Below are 17269 nucleotides of genomic sequence, written 5' to 3' on the forward strand. Positions count from 1 at the left end.
CATTTAATCACAAATCCCCAGCGAGTGCTGTACAGGCATGGAGGACTGACTCCTGGAAGAATAAATTCTGCTTAAGATGTCAAAGCATGGGTTTAGAGGAGAGTTGCCTTTCTTCTCTCAGTCAAGAAACTGGCACCTAGATCCCACCACCCGGTCGTTTCTTTCCGCAGCTCAGCTTCTTGATTTGATTCAGGAAGCACAAAAGAGAAAACTGATGATCAGGAGGAAGACAGAGATGGCAGATCTCCTGACTCAATCAAAACCTGGCATTTCAGTATTCAAATGGCAAAAGTGATAATAACAAGCAACTTTGCACATTAAATCTGAAAGGTCCGGTTTAGGAGTAATATCATTTATTATGGTAAAGTTTAGGTCAGCAGTGTTTTCATCAAAGTAGCCAGGTTAAAAAATACTTATTTGTTTGTTAGCTATACACATTTGCAATCCTAGAAGTGTCTGTGAGGAGAAGAGGGGAAGAACATTTTTTTGAGATATTCTACAACAGTCACTTTCTTATGGGGGTGAAATGGCATCCCAAGTAACTGAAAATTATCTGTTACCTTGGCTCAAGGAAATCAGGAGTCTGCATTTCCCCGCTGCCCAGAAGTATTGAATTGTTAGGTCTTCCCTGACTCTAGCTAGTATTAGTCCAAAGATGGGCAATAAAACCTATGTCCATCCCTGGCTGGGGTGGCTCAGTTGGTTGGAGAGCCATCCCGTACACCAAAGGGTCGTGGATTTGATTTCTGGTCAGGGCACACACCCAGGTTGTGGGTTCAATCTCCAGTCAGGATGTGTGCAGGAGGCAGCTGATCTATGTTTTTTTTCTCGCATCGATGTCTGTCTGTCTCTCCCTTTCTCTCTCTCTCAAATCCATAAAAACATATCCTCAGGAGAGGATTCAAACAAACAAACAAACAAACAAACAAAGAAAAAACACACCTATGTCCACCCCAAGCACTCCTGACAGCCAGAGAAAACCTGGGAACTATATACTACTCACCTGGGAGACAGGCACAGTGCAGGAGTGTAAGCTATCGAAACAACCTGGTGAAGTCTCGCAAGGCCCAGCACACTTGTTTACATTCCTCAGCACTAGAAAAGAAAAGGCAGGTTAGTCCCTAACTGATGACAAAGATATAATACTCTGAAAAACTGCAACACCGACTCTGCTTTCAATCTTTCTGTAACTCAAGGGTAGATATTAACTACTGCATATGAGAATAATTATAAACCGTGTGGTCCTTAAAGAATGGGCTTTGGAGAAAAAGTGCCAAAATTTGAATCTTGGTTCCAATGTGTCCTTGGGCAAATTACCAATCTGCCTCAGTTTCTTCATCTATTATCTGCCTCATAATGTCTTGAGAATTAAATCAGTTCATAATTATAAAGTGCTTAGACAGCGGTTCTCAACCTGTGGGTCGCGACCCCTTTGGGGGTCAAATGACCCTTTCACAGGGGTCGCCTAAGACCATCAGAAAACACATATATAATTACATATTGTTTTTGTGATTAATCACTATGCTTTAATTATGTTCAATTTGTAACAATGAAATTGGGGGTCACCACAACATGAGGAACTGTATTAAAGGGTCGCGGCATTAGGAAGGTTGAGAACCACTAGCTTAGGATAATAGAGCAATGAACAAAATAGTATTCAACAACTGTAGGCTGCCTACAACAACACTTGGTTAAAGCCCTTCACATAAAATAACAACAAAAAAACCCCCAAAGTAATAAAAAAGCAAGCATATTCATGTAAGGTCAATTATTTTAATTCTACGAGCTGAGCTAACTCAAATACCCTGGTTTCCTCATTCTCTTCCAAAGGCAGATTTTGTTTACAAAGCCCAGTCCAGCAACTAAGAGTCTATCAGTCATCGATTTTCTAGTTGAACAGGCTGCTCAGGGTTTTCCTCCTGTGGGAGGAGGAAGCAGGTCCTTAGACAAGCACTGAGATGCTGAGGTGGTATGAATAGCCCAATATCATCTGACCCTGTATTTTCTTTCTTTTTTGTTAATCCTCACCGAGGGTATTTTTTCCATTGATTTTTTTTTTTAAAGAGAGTAGAAGGGAGGGGGAGAGACCAAGAGAAACATCGATATGAGAGAGACACTACAATCTGTTGCCCCCTACAGGCTCCCCCCCCCCCCCCCCCCCCCGACGTCCGACAAGGGCCAGGGATGGAGCCTGCAAATAAAGTATGTGCCCTTGACTGTAATCAAACCCGGGACCCTTCAGTCTGGGGACTGACACTCCATCCACTGAGCCAAGTTGAATTTTCAAAAGGCCTTCTTTGTCCAAACAGTGGGAAAGGAAGTGCTTCCTAATATGCTACCCTTCTGTGGCCCTCTTCTTGGTTTGGAAAAACTCAGGGAAGATTCGATGTGAGAAGAAAGCTCCTTCTCCTTGTAATGGTCAAAGACCAGGGAGGAAACTGCTCAGTGACCCAAAGGGAAAGGAGAAATGAGAGCCATCCCCTCAAGTGCCCACATCTGGATTTCTTCACCTTTTTTAAGGTCTGAAACATCATTAAGAACCTTGATTTAGACTACAGGACTTGATTCAACAGAATATACTAGAAACTTTTAGTCTCTCTCCACCCTAAAAATGTAATGAAATTGAGGACAGTCTTCTGGTTTTATCAGAATTTTGCCATTTGCTCTTTGTGAATTTACCATGCTTCAATAAGGGCATGGGCATAACATTTCTCAGTCTATTTCCAAATCAATATTGACTTTTAAGGGAGCAGCCAGGGTGAATGAGTGCCCATATCACGCATGTTCCCAATGTCATGAAGGAGCAAGACACATAACCCAGAGAAGTCACTGTGTGGCGTGCTGTAAGGGACTACGACAACAGGAAATAGTTAAACTTGCTGGAGACTCGAGAATCTTTTATTCTGATGCCTTACATGTTTTAAATTCTATCCTTCTTTAACCAGAGATCTTGGCTTAATCTGGAAGAAAAATGATAACGCCATCCTTAGCCTCTTTAGTGATGCATAAGAAGAAGTAACAAAATACAAGTCCAGGAGAACTATGGTGAGACAGGGTGAAATGAGGGACAGGCCACAGTGTCTCAACTCAGCTCAGTTTCTGCTCCCAATCTTGTCAGCAACTGCTCTGGCTAAGGGCTTCAGCCAAATGTTTAACTTAAGTGTCCTTGGTGTTTAAACTAAAAAAAAAAAAAAAAGGATTTTTAAAAACTTCCTAAAAGCTAGAACTATTTTGTTGTTGTTTTGTTTTTGCCTTAGTCCTTCCTTCCTTCCTTCCTTCCTCCCTCCCTCCCTCCCTCCCTCCCTCCCTCCCTCCCTCCCTTCCTTCCTTCCTTCCTTCCTTCCTTCCTTCCTTCCTTCCTCCCTTCCTTCCTTCCTTCCTCTCCCCCTCCCCCCCCCCCCTTCCTTCCTTTAAAGCTGCCACTATTTTTCTAGGTTCTATTTTCTGGCATCTAGTCCCACAATCCCAATTTGTCCACCATACTTTGATAAGTACCATCTGAAAAACAGGCTTGGACTTGCTGAAATGACACTAAACCAGTTCACCTTCCCAGCTAGGATGGCAAACAAAGCAGCATGTTGAGGCAGGAGTTACAGGACCTTAAAACCAAAAGGGAGACTGAGTCATGCATGGAACACAAGGTTCAAGGGCAACATGCATACTAAAGACAGAATTAGTAAGAGGAGGTGAGCAATCTCAAACCCTTTCTCTTGCACCTCAACATTCCCTCTTATGTTCATTTCTCACCATTATGTCACAGCCTACTATACGAGGAGCTGCAAAACTTGTTTAGCAATGAGAGATCAAGTAGGCCAGGTTGGTAGTGGACCTTTTTTCCCATATCACAGGGCAAAGATCACAGATCTTTTTGTTCACAGCACTGCATTATTTGGATCCCTTTTCCTTGCCCCAAGATCTTAATTAAAGTAGGGAATGTCCATACCTTTACTTCAGACTTACTCTATTGTTCTACCTGTTATATGTTAGCCCAGATGAAGGAATATGGACTTGGTGGAGACTTATTCCAGAATGTGTGGGTGACTGTCTTAGAGCTAGCAGGAAACATGCTTCAGCTAGTTTTGTAAATACATAATGACAATCTGGTAGATAATTTTCCATGGAGAAAGTTAACATTCACTAATCACCTACTATGTGCCAGATCTCATGATTTCCACTTGGTATCCCATAATAACCCTACTTTTGTTTTATTTTGTTAAAATATATTTTTATTGATTTCAGAGAGGGAGAGGAAGAGAGAGAGAGAAATATCAATGATGAGAGTGAATCATTTTTATTTTATTTTATTGTTTTATTGCTTAAAGTATTACAAAGAGTATTATATATGTCTCCTTTTTTCCCCCTCCCCTAGCCTCCCGTGCCCCCCCAGTGTCTTGTGTCCATTGGTTATGCTCGTATGCATGCACACAAGTCCTTCGGTTCATCTCTTACACCACCCCCCCACCCGAGAGTGAATCATTGATCAGCTGGCTACCTCCTGCAGTATACCCCCTACTAGGGATCAAGCCCACAACTCTGGCTTGTGCCCTTGACCAGAATCGAACCCAGGACCCTTCAGTCTACAGGCTGATGCTCTATCCACCGAGCCAAACTGGCTAGGGCTACTAACCCTATTTCAAAAGATAAATATGCTGAAGTTCAAAGTAACACCCAGTAAGTGGCAAGATTCAAACCAACATCTGTGACTCTAAGCCCCAGGTTCCCAGTTGCTCTAACTGGAGTCAATATCATCCTGCCCTTCTACTGACCAACTAGTTACTAGAAGGAACAGAGTAAAACAAAAGTAGAGAAAAGCAACTAATTATACTTTTACCCCTGAGACAGCTTGTAGGTAGAATACTACTTCTACTGGGAGGATTTATAGTAAAAATAAATAATTTTATAAGGTCATCCCAGTCAATACTAGTATATGCCTCCTTAGTAGAGGGGAAGTCCCCTTTTATGGCAAACGTGTCATGAAGGCAGGCAGTCACATGCTACTTTCCAGTCATGCATGCCACTTGATTTCTGGCCAAAAGTCAGTTACTTCTGGGGCATGAAGTTAAGCCACAGGTAAACTAAAAATAGCACTCAAGGTTTGGGATTTTAACTTTAACAAAATTATTGGAGATACTCTGGGAGATGAGAAAGTAAGCCATTTTGAAAAATGACACTAAGACTTCCGATCAAGCCCAGCCAGAGAGGTTCACTGACCTATGAACCAGGAGGTCACGGTTTGATTCCCTGTCAGAGCTCATGCCCAGGTTGCAGGCTCATCTCTCATCATTGGTGTTTCTACCCCCCCCCCAAAAACAAACAAACAAACAAACAAAAACAAATTAAAAAACAAGACTTCAGGTCAAGAAAGCAGTGTAGGTAAATGTGGTACTCGAGCTCTAACCGGTTTGGCTCAGTGGATAGAGCGTCGGCCTGCAGACTGAAAGGTCCCAGGTTCGATTCTGGTCAAGGGCATGTACCTTGGTTGTGGGCACATCCCCAGTAGGAGGTGTGCAGGGGGCAGTTGATCTATGTTTCTCTCCCGTCAATGTTTCTAACTCTCTATCCCTCTCCCTTCCACTCTGTAAAACTCAATAAAATATTTTTTAAAAATGTGGTACTCGAATCCTCCCATATCCACATCAAAATTACAACTCAACTACAGATAAACTGTCATTCTGAACTGCCTGAAATCCAGCCAAATGGAAGTCCTGTAACTAGGGATTTAAAGAAGCCACATTGGGACTAGTAGGAGGGGTGAAAACGCAAAACCTATGTATGGTGGTTTAAAACTGGGAGGGATTTTTCGGCTGTATAGGTCCTCCCTGAGGAAGGAGGAGTCCTACCCTCACACCAGGCCTCCAAGCCCAGGGTTCCAGAACTAGAAAGAGAAGTCCCATTAACTTCTGGCTATAAAAACCAGTAGGGATTGTGACTGAGTGACACAGAAAGCTGCTGGAGTCGGAGGCAGTTCCTCTTAAAGGGCTTATGCATGGACTTAACTCTAACTCACTCCCCCTGAGCTCCAGCACAGCTTAAAAGAATGAGGGACATACAAGGAGAAACTGAATTGTCTGGCATCGGGGCAAGAGCTGGTGGGGGGAAGGGCGGGAGAAATGGTGGTGGTGCAGCTTTCTGTCAGACAAAAGTACTGGCAGAGTTCCTTGTTCCTTTTCTGAGACCTTCCCGCACAGAGCTGGAAGGCAGGCACCACTTCTGGGTCTCCATCAACCTGGCTCACAGCGTTCACCCTGCCCTGGTAATTCCCTGAGACCTGGCACCTATCAACTTGCAGTCCCACCCAAAGTGTTTCCATATAAATGGACTCTCCTGCCCCATGCTTCAGACTTTCCTAAAATCTTTCAAATAAGCATCTGGCCTATGTGTACTTTGCATCTCTTGCTAAGTGGCTCCAGGCATGGCACTAGAGGCAACCAGCCTTGGTTTACAGCTTGGCCTTTTCTGGGCACCTCCAAGCCCAGCACAAGTAGCAGTCATCTGCAGACTGCTTTGCAGCTCATGCTGGCGGCCCCAGACAAGCACAGGCAGTAGCTGATCTTGCATCTCCAAAGAGGCTGCAGAGCCTGTGCACCCAGTGGACAGCTTTAGACCATGATGGATTACAGTCTACCATCTCCACTAGCAACATTAGTCAAGGGGTGGACCCTACGAGCACCAAAGCCTCATTGAAGCAAGTCCTGTTCCATAGCTCTTCTCTGTTGTTGCAGCCAGTCCTCACAGCTGATTGGCCTGGGGGTCGATCCCTCCCCAGTGATGCAATTAAGGCCTCAATGACAACAGGACAGTGCATATAGCCCACAGAGGGGTGCACCTGGAGCATCCAGCTCAGACTACTGGGAACGCTGTGCCACTGGGCCATGGAGGACACCTACTACATAAGGCCACTCTACCAAGTCCAGAAGACATAGCAACTCTACCTAATACATAGAAACAAACACAGGGAAACAGCCAACATGTGGACACAACAAAAAACAGGCCCTAAGTAAAAGAACAGGAGAAATTTCCAAGAACTAAATGAAATGGAGGCAAGCAAACTGCTAGATATAGAGTTCAAAACAATGGTTATAAGGATGCTTGAGGAACTTACTGAGAACTTCAACGGCATGAAAAAAGACATAGAAACCATAAAAAATAACCAATCAGAAATGAAGGATATATTAATTGAAATGAAGAATAATTTATAGGAATCAGCAGTAGAGTAGATGAAGCTGAGAATAAAATCAGCAATTTGGGATATAAGGAAGCAAAAAACAAACAACCAGAATAGCAAAAAGAAATCCCAAAGTATGAAGATACTGTAAGTGGTCTCTAGGACAAGGTCAAGTGTGCCAACATTTGCATCATGGGGTTGCAGGAAAGAGAAGAGAGAAAAGCAAGAAATTGAAAATCTATTTGAAAAAATAATGACAGAAAAGTTCCTTCACCTGGTCAAGGAAAGAGACACACAAGCCCAGGAAGAGCAGAGAATCCCAAACAAGATAAACCCAAAGAGGACTCCCACCAAGACACATCATAATTAAAATGCAAAAGGTTAAAGATAAAGAGAGAATCTTAAAAGCAGTAAGGGAAAAGCAGTTAGTTACCTACAAGGGCGCTCCCATAAGACTGTCTGCTGATATCTCAATAAAAATTTTGCAGGCCAGAAGGGAGTGGCAAGGAATATGTAAAGTTATGAAAAGCAAGTACCTAAACCAAGATTACTCTACCCAGCAAAGCTATCATTTAGAATTGAAGGCCATACAAAGAGCTGCTCAGATAAGAAAAAGCTAAAGTAGTTCATCACCATCAAACCAGTATTACCTGAAATGTTAAAGGGTCTTCTTTAAGAAGAAGGAAAAAAAAAAAGATAAAAAATATGAAGAATAAAATGGCAATATATACATATTTATTAACAACTGAATCTAAAAAACAAAATAAATAAAGCAGAACAGAAAGAGACTCAGATATAGAGAACATTTTAAAAAATATACATATTTTATTGATTTTAGAGAGGAAGGGAGAGGGAGAGATGGAAACATCAATGATGAGAGAGAATCATTGATTGGCTGCCTCCTGCACGCCCCCTATTGGGGATCAAGCCCACAACCCAGGCATGTGCCCTTGGCCGGAATCGAACCTGGGACCCTTCAGTCCGCAGGCTGAGGCTTTATCCATTGAGCCAAATCAGCTAGGGCTATAGAGAACATTTTGACGGTTGCCAGATAGGAGAAGAGTTTGGGGGGAGGGTGAAAAAGGCGAAGGAATTAAGAAATACAAGTTGGTTGTCACAGAATAGTCATGGAGATGTAAAGTACAGTATAGGGAATAGAGTCAATAATATTCTAAAAAACAAAAAGAAAAAATAATATTCTAATAACTATGTCTAGTGTCAGATGGGTATGAGATTTATAAGGGTGATCACCTGGTAAGTTATATAGTGTCTAACCACTGAAATGAATATAATATTGTATGTCAACTGTAATTAAAAAATAAAAATGATTAAAAAATATTAAATAAGTTAAAAAAGAAATAAAATGACATTAAGAAATCAATTCTCATATCTTAAGAAACCTGAAACACCAATCAGAAAGAATGTATGCACCCCTATGTTCATAGCAGTGCAATTTACAATAGCTAAAATCTGGAAACAGCCCAAGTGCACATCAGTAGATGAGTGGATAAAAAAGCTGTGATACATTTACACCATGGAATACTATGCAGCAGTAAAAAAGAAGGATCTCTTACTCTTTGAAACAGCATGGAAGGACCTGGAGAGTATTATGCTAAGTGAACTAAGCCAGTCAGAGAAAGAGAAGTATCACATGATCTCACTCATATGTGGACTCTAATGAACAAAATAAACTGATGAACAAAATAGATCCAGAGACATAGACGCATAGAACAGACTGTGGAATCTCAGAGGGAGGGCAAGGGAGGGTAGGTGGGTGAGAAGAACTTGTATGCATATATGTATAACCCATGGTCACCAATAATAGGGTGGTGAAGGCCTGGGGTGTGGGGCGAGCTAGAAGGGGCCAATGGGGGAAAACGGGGGACATATGTAATATGTTCAATAAAAATTTTTTTTAAAAAAAAATCAATTCTTAGAAAAGAAGATTAGCTCTTAGCTCTTGATCCATTGCCTAAAATTCATTGTATTTTTTCTCACTTTTAAAAACTGGGTCTGGTTTCAAATATAAAAGTATAGCACATGGTCATGAAATAAATGCAAATAGTACAGAGGTTATGAAGTGCAAGTCTCCCTCCCCTTCCTGGTCCTAGTTATATATCTTTCCAGAAATAATTTTCTATGCATAAAGTAATATATATCTTTAAAAAGTACACATTAGTTCATTTATAATAGCATCAAAAAGAATAAAATGCTTAAACTACAAAATGTTGCTGCAAGAAATTAAAGACACCAATAAATGGAAAGACATCTTGTGCTCATGGATTGGAAGACTTAATATTGTTAAGATGCCAATACTATCCAAACTGATCTACAGATTCAATGTAATTCCTATTAAAAAAAAAAATCCCAATTGACTTTTTGTGTGTGAAAACAAAAAAATGTAGAATCACAAGGGACCTAGAAGAGCCAAAATAATCTTGAAAAGAACAAAGTTGGAGGTCTCACACTGCCCAATTTTAAAATTGAAGCTATAGTAATCAAAATGGTATGGTACTAACATAAAGACAGACACACAGACCAATGGAATAGAGAACCCAGAAATAAATCCCTTGCATATGATTTTCAATAAAAATACCACTCTATGCAGAAAAGGGCAGTGCTGGGAAAACTAGATGTCCACGTGCAAATACAAAGTTGGATGCTTAACATACATCATATACAAAAACTAACTCAAAATTGATCAAAGACCTAAAACTATAAAACTGTTAGAAAAAAATAGGGTAAAAACTTCATGACATTAGATTTGATAATGATTTCTTGGATATGACACCAAAAGCACAGGCAACAAAAGTAAAAACAGATATGGAGAGATCAGAACCTTATGTACTGTTCGTGGGAAGATAAAAGCCACTATGTAAAATAGTATGGAGGTTCTTCAAAAAATTAAACAGAATTGCCATATAATCCAGAAATTCCATGTCCAGATATATATCCAAAAGAATTGAAAGCCGGGTCTTAAGATATTCGTATATTCATGTTCACAGAAGCATTACTTACAACAGACAAGAGGCTGAAACAACTCAAATATTCATCAGCAGAGGAATGAAAAAATAAAATGTGGTGTATATATAGACAGACACACACACACACACACGAATGTTATTTTAGCCTTAAAAAGAAATTCTGACACATGCTATAACACAGATGAACCTTGAAGACATTATGCTAAACAAATCACAAAAAAACAAATAAATACAGTATGATTTCACTTATATGAGGTATCTAGAGCACTCAAATCACACACACACACACACACACACACACACAGAAAGTAGAATGATGGCTGCCAGGGGCAGGGTGAGCAGAGAATGGGCACAGCCTCAGTTGTGCAAAATGAAAAAGTTCTACAGTCACAACAATGTGAATGTACTTACACTGCTAACAGTGCACTCAAAATGATTAAGATGATCAACTCTGTATTTTATCAAAATTATTGTAAGTGCAAGTTGAGTTTACATGATACTGTTATTCCCTCCTTTATATCTTATTTTTCATATATGCATTTTTTCCTTTTTTTTTAAGTGCCTACTTACTAGTATAGACAAACTGCTATATAATTGTTGTCTACTGTTGGGCAATTGGAATATTTCAAGTTTTTTTCACTATTATCAACCTTTTGCAACACTCATTCTTGGATCTAGAAATTGTCCCACAACTGAATGAATATAAGCCACTGCCTAAAATTTAGTCAAAATTCTAGACTCTAGACACAAAAAGGAATATCCAGGCAAGGTAACACACAGTTATAACATCCAATTTAAGTTGCTGTCATTAATATTATCAAGGACCATAAAAGTCTCATAACCTTTGATTCAATGATTTTAATGAAAATGGTCAAAAGAAGGAAAGGCTAGACTTACCATATTATCTATAACACTGAAAACAACAACAAACAACAAGATCAAATGTCTACTAAGAAAGTACTATAAAGAAATCAAGCAATACCTGTATAGATATAAAATAGTGATTAGAAAGACTATGTAGCTATCTACACTAATAAAAGAGAAACATGGTAATTGGCGTACAACCGCTACCCTTTTCATTGGCTAATCAGCGAGATATGCAAATTAACTGTCAGCCAAGATGGCGGCTGGCAGCCAGGCAGCTTGAAACTAACATGAGGCTTGCTTGCCTCAGTGACGGAGGAGGATCGTTGGAGGAAACCAACGTTCCCTGCCTGCAGCTGCAGGCCTCTGAGCGGGCAGTTTAAGAAACATTGTAACAAATACCACCGGACTTCAGCCAGCAGATTCGCAACATTGTAAGCAAAGGCCAGAAACCTACTTTCAGCCGCCGGAGGCCTAAGAGCTGGAGCCAAGCCTCAAGGTAAAGCTGGCCCAGAATAAAATAAAAAAAAGAAAAAAGGAGCGGCTGGGAACTTCAGTCACTCCCAGGCTGAAAACAGCCCTCAGCCCCTCACCCAGACTGGCCAGGCACCGCAGTGGGGACCCACACCCTGATCCAGGACACCCTTCAGGGCAAACCAGCTGGCCCCACCCATGCACCAGGCCTCTACCCTATATAGTAAAAGGGTAATATGCCTCCCAACACCGGGATCAGCGTGACAGGGGGCAGCGCCCAAACCCCCTGATTGCCCTGCGGCTCTGTGTGTGACAGGGGGCGGGGCCCCAACCCCCTGAGCAGCCCTGCTCTGTGCCTGATAGGGGGGAGATCCCCAACCCCTCCCCCACAGGCCCTGCTCTGTGTGTGTCGGGGTAGAGCCATAACCTCCCCATCGGCCCTGCCCTGAGTGTGAGAGTGGCGGCGCCCCAACCCCCTGATCGGCCCTGCTCTGTGGGTGATAGAGGGCGGTGCCCCAACCCCCTGATGGGCCCTGCTCTGTGCGTGACAGGGGGTGGCACCGCAACCTCCCCATCGACCCTGCCTTGAGTGTGACAGGGGGCGGTGCCCCAACCCCCCAATTGGCCCTACCCTGAGCGTGACTGAGGGTGGCATCACAACCTCCCAATCTGCCCTGCTCTGTGCATGATGGGGCGGCGCCCCAACTCCCCAATCAGCCCTGCTCTGAGCCCGACCAGGGGCTGCACCTAGGGATTGGGCCTGCCCTCTGCCACCCGGGAGCAGGCCTAAGCCAGCAGGTCGTTATCTCCCGAGGGGTCCCAGACTGCGAGAGGGCACAGGCCGGGCTGAGGGACCCCCCCCCATTTTATACAGGGCCTCTAGTGTAAAATGTTTATTACGTTCATAGTGAAAAACTCACTTATGTACACCTAACATTTTAAGTGAGCTGTAAGCAAGTGGCTCATGGGCCTAATGCAACCCAGAGAGATTTTTATTTGTTTTAGGTATGGCAAAATTTTTCCAATTTATTGCAGTCTACATCACTCTTTGTTTAACAACCAATGTTTCACCTATTCAGACACCTGCATTCTTGACCCCTGAATATGAATGAGAATTGAGGACTTCAAAGGAAAAAACAGATCTCCTGCAGGGTAGTGTGCTGCCCAGTGCATTTTTCTTTTGAAAAGTATAATGCTTCCACTTACTTATTAAGTTCTTATAACACTTAATATATGTACAATCAAACTGACACACACATATACCACATGGTGATATTTTCCCCAAGACTGGCTTCCCATGCCAATCTGCAATTCAAGACTACATGGACACTAAAAATACAAAGGCACATAAGAAACATACTCCTGGGCAGATCTGTAACTAAGATGGTACAAGAAACAAAGATATATTTCTCTACACACCCCAGCTGCAGTTCATACTCCTTTAAAAACACACACACCCAGCATCACTCACCTAGTGACTTGTTTGTGGAAATCTGTTAGTTGTTTGTGTGTCACTGTGACAGCTCCCACAGTTGTTTCTTTTGGCAAACCTTTCAAGGAATTCTCTAACCATCGACAAAAAGTCTGTACCAAGAAGAAGAATAAGAGTTTAAAGGAGGCAGGGCTTACTCAACTGGGACTGTATAGGTAATAACAAAAACCTGCATGTTTTCCTTAGTAGCATTAGTGCCCTGGGGCTTGGAAGCAAGTAAAAGAATTAACAAAAGCACTATTTTCAGGTCATCCAACCCTCTGGGGGTTGGAATCACATACAAAGACATGCCTAGACTTCCCTTCAAAGGGGTAGCAGACATCATTTCAGAAAGAGCCTTCTTCCTTGAGAGGGAAGTCTCTCCTGGATGAGGCTATTGTTCTGTTCCTGTCATTAAACTCATACAGTATTTTAAAAATTAAATATCTGCCATAAAACTCTTGAGTCTAAAGATCAAAGGCAAAGGTTCAGGTATCAGAAAGGGCAGGGACAAAAAGTATAGTTAGTAAACATGTCAAAGTAGATATGTAATATAAATTCAGAAATTTCAGGATTTTAAGGTCATCTCTCTCAGAAGTCATGTCAATAAGGTCCTTCGTGATGCCCTCCCTTCCTTGGGTTAGAAAGTTCTTTTGTTGTTCACTCTAGTTGCTATTTAGAAAAATTTATTTATACCCAAACAAGGTATCTTTGTACCTTTCATATGCACAAAAACTGCTTATCCTCCGCCCCTTGCTTCCTTCCTTCTTCAAACTAAAAATCAAAATTCTAGAGACTTCCTCTGGATTCTTATTTTCAGTCGAATTGTTCTTCTTTGAGTTAGTTCTAATTTTTCTTCACATTTTTCTTAAGTAGAATGTATACTTTGGTTATAGTTTCCAGCTAATTTTTTTTACATTATATGTTTTCCCATTATGTTAATTTATGATAACAGACCAGAGAAAAGTAAATATTATGCTACAAATGCTTAAAAAGTACTGCATGGCACACTCTCCCTCCTGGGAGCATGCCGTCCCTTTCCCCTCGCCCTCTTCTTCCCCCAGGTGCATTACCTTTCCTTTTCCCTCTCCTAAGCTCCAAGGGCCCTTCTTTAGCCTGTATAACTTGTTTCCTGAGCCTATTTCTTCCACGACTCACTTCTACCTGTGTGACTTTCTAAATAAACTTTCTCTTATAGTTTGAATCTTGGCTTTGAATTCTTTCTTAGCCAGAACTCAAGTACCAAAGTTGCTGAACTGAGGTCTGGTCTGACACCACCAGTTTTAACACCTGGTGTCATTTTCATTGTTACCAACAGTATTATCATCAATGAGGATTGTGATGAGGCCTTTAGAATCTGTACCATTGAACTGGATTATATGGGAAACAAGTGCAGTAAACTCTCATGTACAGGAAATTCAAAACTATTTGTAGGAAGCATGTAACCATACTCACATCAACTAGAATCAAGACTAAAAACAAAAAAGTTTAATAATCTTCCTCAGACCATTGTTGGCCTCTGGACCCCTGCTGGTGTCCAGATGTCTGTGGTTATCAATCACCTCTTGCCTCTCCCATTTATCCTTCACTTGACATAAAAGAAGCCTGAATTCTGTACTTTCTTAAGATGGATTTCAGACATCTTCTCCATCAATAAACCTTTCCTTATTCCAAAAGAATACTGCATAATATTTCAAATGTTGCCCCCAAGGAAGACAACACTCTACTCAAACAAAAAAAGCCCTAGCTGGTTTGGTTCAGTGGATAGTGTCAGTCTGCAGACTGAAGGGTCCCAGGTTTGATTCCAATCAAGGGCATACGTCTGGGTTGTGGGCTTGATTCCCAGTAGGGGGCATGCAGGAGGCAGCAGATCAATGATTCTCTCTTATCATTGACTAGAGGTCCGGTGCATGAATTTGTGCATGGGTGGGGTCCCTCGGCCTGGCAGGCAATCGGGACTGCAGGAGGTTGGCCGGCAATGGGAGGTTGGCTGTGGGAGCACACTGACCACCAGGGGGCAGCTCCTGCACTAAGCGTCTGCCCCCTGGTGGTCAGTGCCTCGTCACTGTGACTGGTTGTTCAGTCGACAGATCGTAGTGGTTGCTTAGGCTTTTATATATATCAATGTTTCTATCTCTTTCTCCCTTCCTCTCTGAAATCAATAAAAAGTATAATTAACACATTGTATGCGGGAAACGTATTTATACGTTTTACGTTGACTGGTAGTAGAGCGCGGGACACGTATTAATATGTTTTTTATAGACTAGCGGTAGAATGCGGGTAACGTATAAATACGTAAACTAAAGTTATCGTAATTTTACTGAACGTTGCCATTTGTGCAAAAAATTAGCAAAAATGGCCCACGCCACCTGTTAGCGCGCAATAAAAACTACCCGCAAACAATGTGTTAAAAAAAAAACCCAACACACACACACAAAAAGCAGGGACAACAAATTCAGGAAATCCTTAATTGACAAAGTTTTGGTATTTAAAAAATCACTCAAGAGTTAACAAAACAAAAACAGTACTAAACTAAACTAAAAAGCAGAGCCTAATTAGCTAGCATATAATGAGCCTTGTCATCTTCCAGTAAAGCAATCTGAGAAATTAGGTTGAAAATACTGAATAAGCCCAACTGGCATGGCTCAGTGGTTGAGCATCGACCTATGAACCAGGAGGTCATGATTCGATTCCCAGTCAGGGCACATGCCCAGGTTGTGGGCTTGATCCACAGTGTGGGGTGTGTAGGAGGCAGCAGATCGATGATTCTCTCTCATCACTGATGTCTCTCTCTCCCTTTCTCTCAGAAATCAATAAAAATATATTAAAAAAAAGAAAATACTGAATAAATTTGTCACAGGTGGATATCCAAGAAAGAAAGGGCTTTAGAAGTTCACTCAAGTCAAGAGACAAAGTTGGCATGTCATCTTCTATTAAAAAGGTATTGAACTTTGAAAATGGTATGATTAAGAAAGTCCTCAAGAATGTAAATGTTCTCTGGACTTAAATACTTAGTTACAACTTCAATCAGTTTACTTATAGGGTATAGACAACCCAAATTTATGTAAGAGTTCCTTTACAAAAACTCAGCTGTAGTTGATATTTACAGAAAACAATCACTTTAAATTGCTTCATTAGCTCATGGGTCTATAGCAGTGATGGCGAACCTATGACACGCGTGTCAGAGGTGACAAGCAAACTCATTTTTTTGGTTGATTTTTCTTTGTTAAATATATAAATATATATTTATGTATATTTAAATATATAAAATAAATATCAAAAGTATATGTCTTTGTTTTACTATGGTTGCAAATACCAAAAAATTTCTATATGTGACACACACCAGAGTTAAGTTAGGGTTTTTCAAAATGCTAACACGCCAAGCTCAAAAGGTTCGCCATCACTGGTCTATAGTAAACTCTTAAAGAGCACATGGCTACATGGTTTGTATTCCTGTCCAAACTTGCTGTTCTCATTTTCTTCTTCTGTTAGCATTTAACTATATGTTTACAAATCAAGAATGTTTTTGTAAAATCAAATTTATATAATAAGTCTTTTGTTACTTGGAAACAAGTATATTTGTAAAGAAGTGAGAAAGTATGGACATTTTATTTCTCATGTCAAGGACTTTTGGAATTAAAATTGTTGGTCTCTAGGCTCACAGAGTACTTTCTTCAGGAAAACACAAAAATACTACTGTATTAGATTGAAACAGAACATATGTATTGAACACCCAGCAATGGGAACTGCTGGTACTATTCATTCCTAAAACACTTGAACTTACATGGAAGCACTGAAGGATTATTTGATAAAAGCAGTCATGCAGGAGCCTCAGAGTTTGATATATAAGAATTAAAGTTAATGTGGCTGTTTCTGAAGTATAAATCTAAAGAAAATGTTGGAAATCTATTAAGCATCTGCTCTCCATGTGAATGTTTTTTGTTTGAACCTAAGTTCAAGTAAAGCATATGCCCACTAAGACAATATACCCTAATCACTGAATATTGGAGATGAACACACCAGACCAGGTAGAACTTCTGACTCAGTCATATTAGAGTCTTACAGTAAAAGCGCATTCTCTTTTGTAAAACTGCTGAAATTGAGGCTAAGAACTGCCACTGATAACATAAAGCAAAGGACAATGTTAAGATACACATGTACTTCAAAGTTGTAAGTATCTGGATCTTTCTCTTCTGGTAGACAGCTCACTTTAACTAGGTCCAACTGCTTTTATATTAAATATCAAAAATTATAAATCCTATTTAAAAAAATATATTACAGGCTATGATATACTTTGTCACTATGTTCAGA

General features: G+C 40.9%; 1 protein-coding gene across 1 annotated transcript in view; it reads right to left on the reverse strand.

The window, feature by feature from the left end:
• TNPO3 (transportin 3) overlaps positions 1 to 17269 on the reverse strand; it is a 103004-nt gene that overhangs the window by 2360 nt on the left and 83375 nt on the right. The window contains exons 21-22 of the mRNA XM_081102423.1: positions 12959 to 13071; positions 1004 to 1095 (exon numbers count right to left, since the gene is read on the reverse strand). Coding sequence (XP_080958549.1) covers positions 1035 to 1095; positions 12959 to 13071 — 174 coding nt within the window. The 3' untranslated portion in view covers positions 1004 to 1034. The remainder of the gene's footprint in view (positions 1 to 1003; positions 1096 to 12958; positions 13072 to 17269) is intronic.

The sequence above is a fragment of the Myotis nattereri genome, assembly GCF_964212035.1.
Source record: "Myotis nattereri genome assembly, chromosome: 11".
NCBI lineage: Eukaryota > Metazoa > Chordata > Mammalia > Chiroptera > Vespertilionidae > Myotis > Myotis nattereri.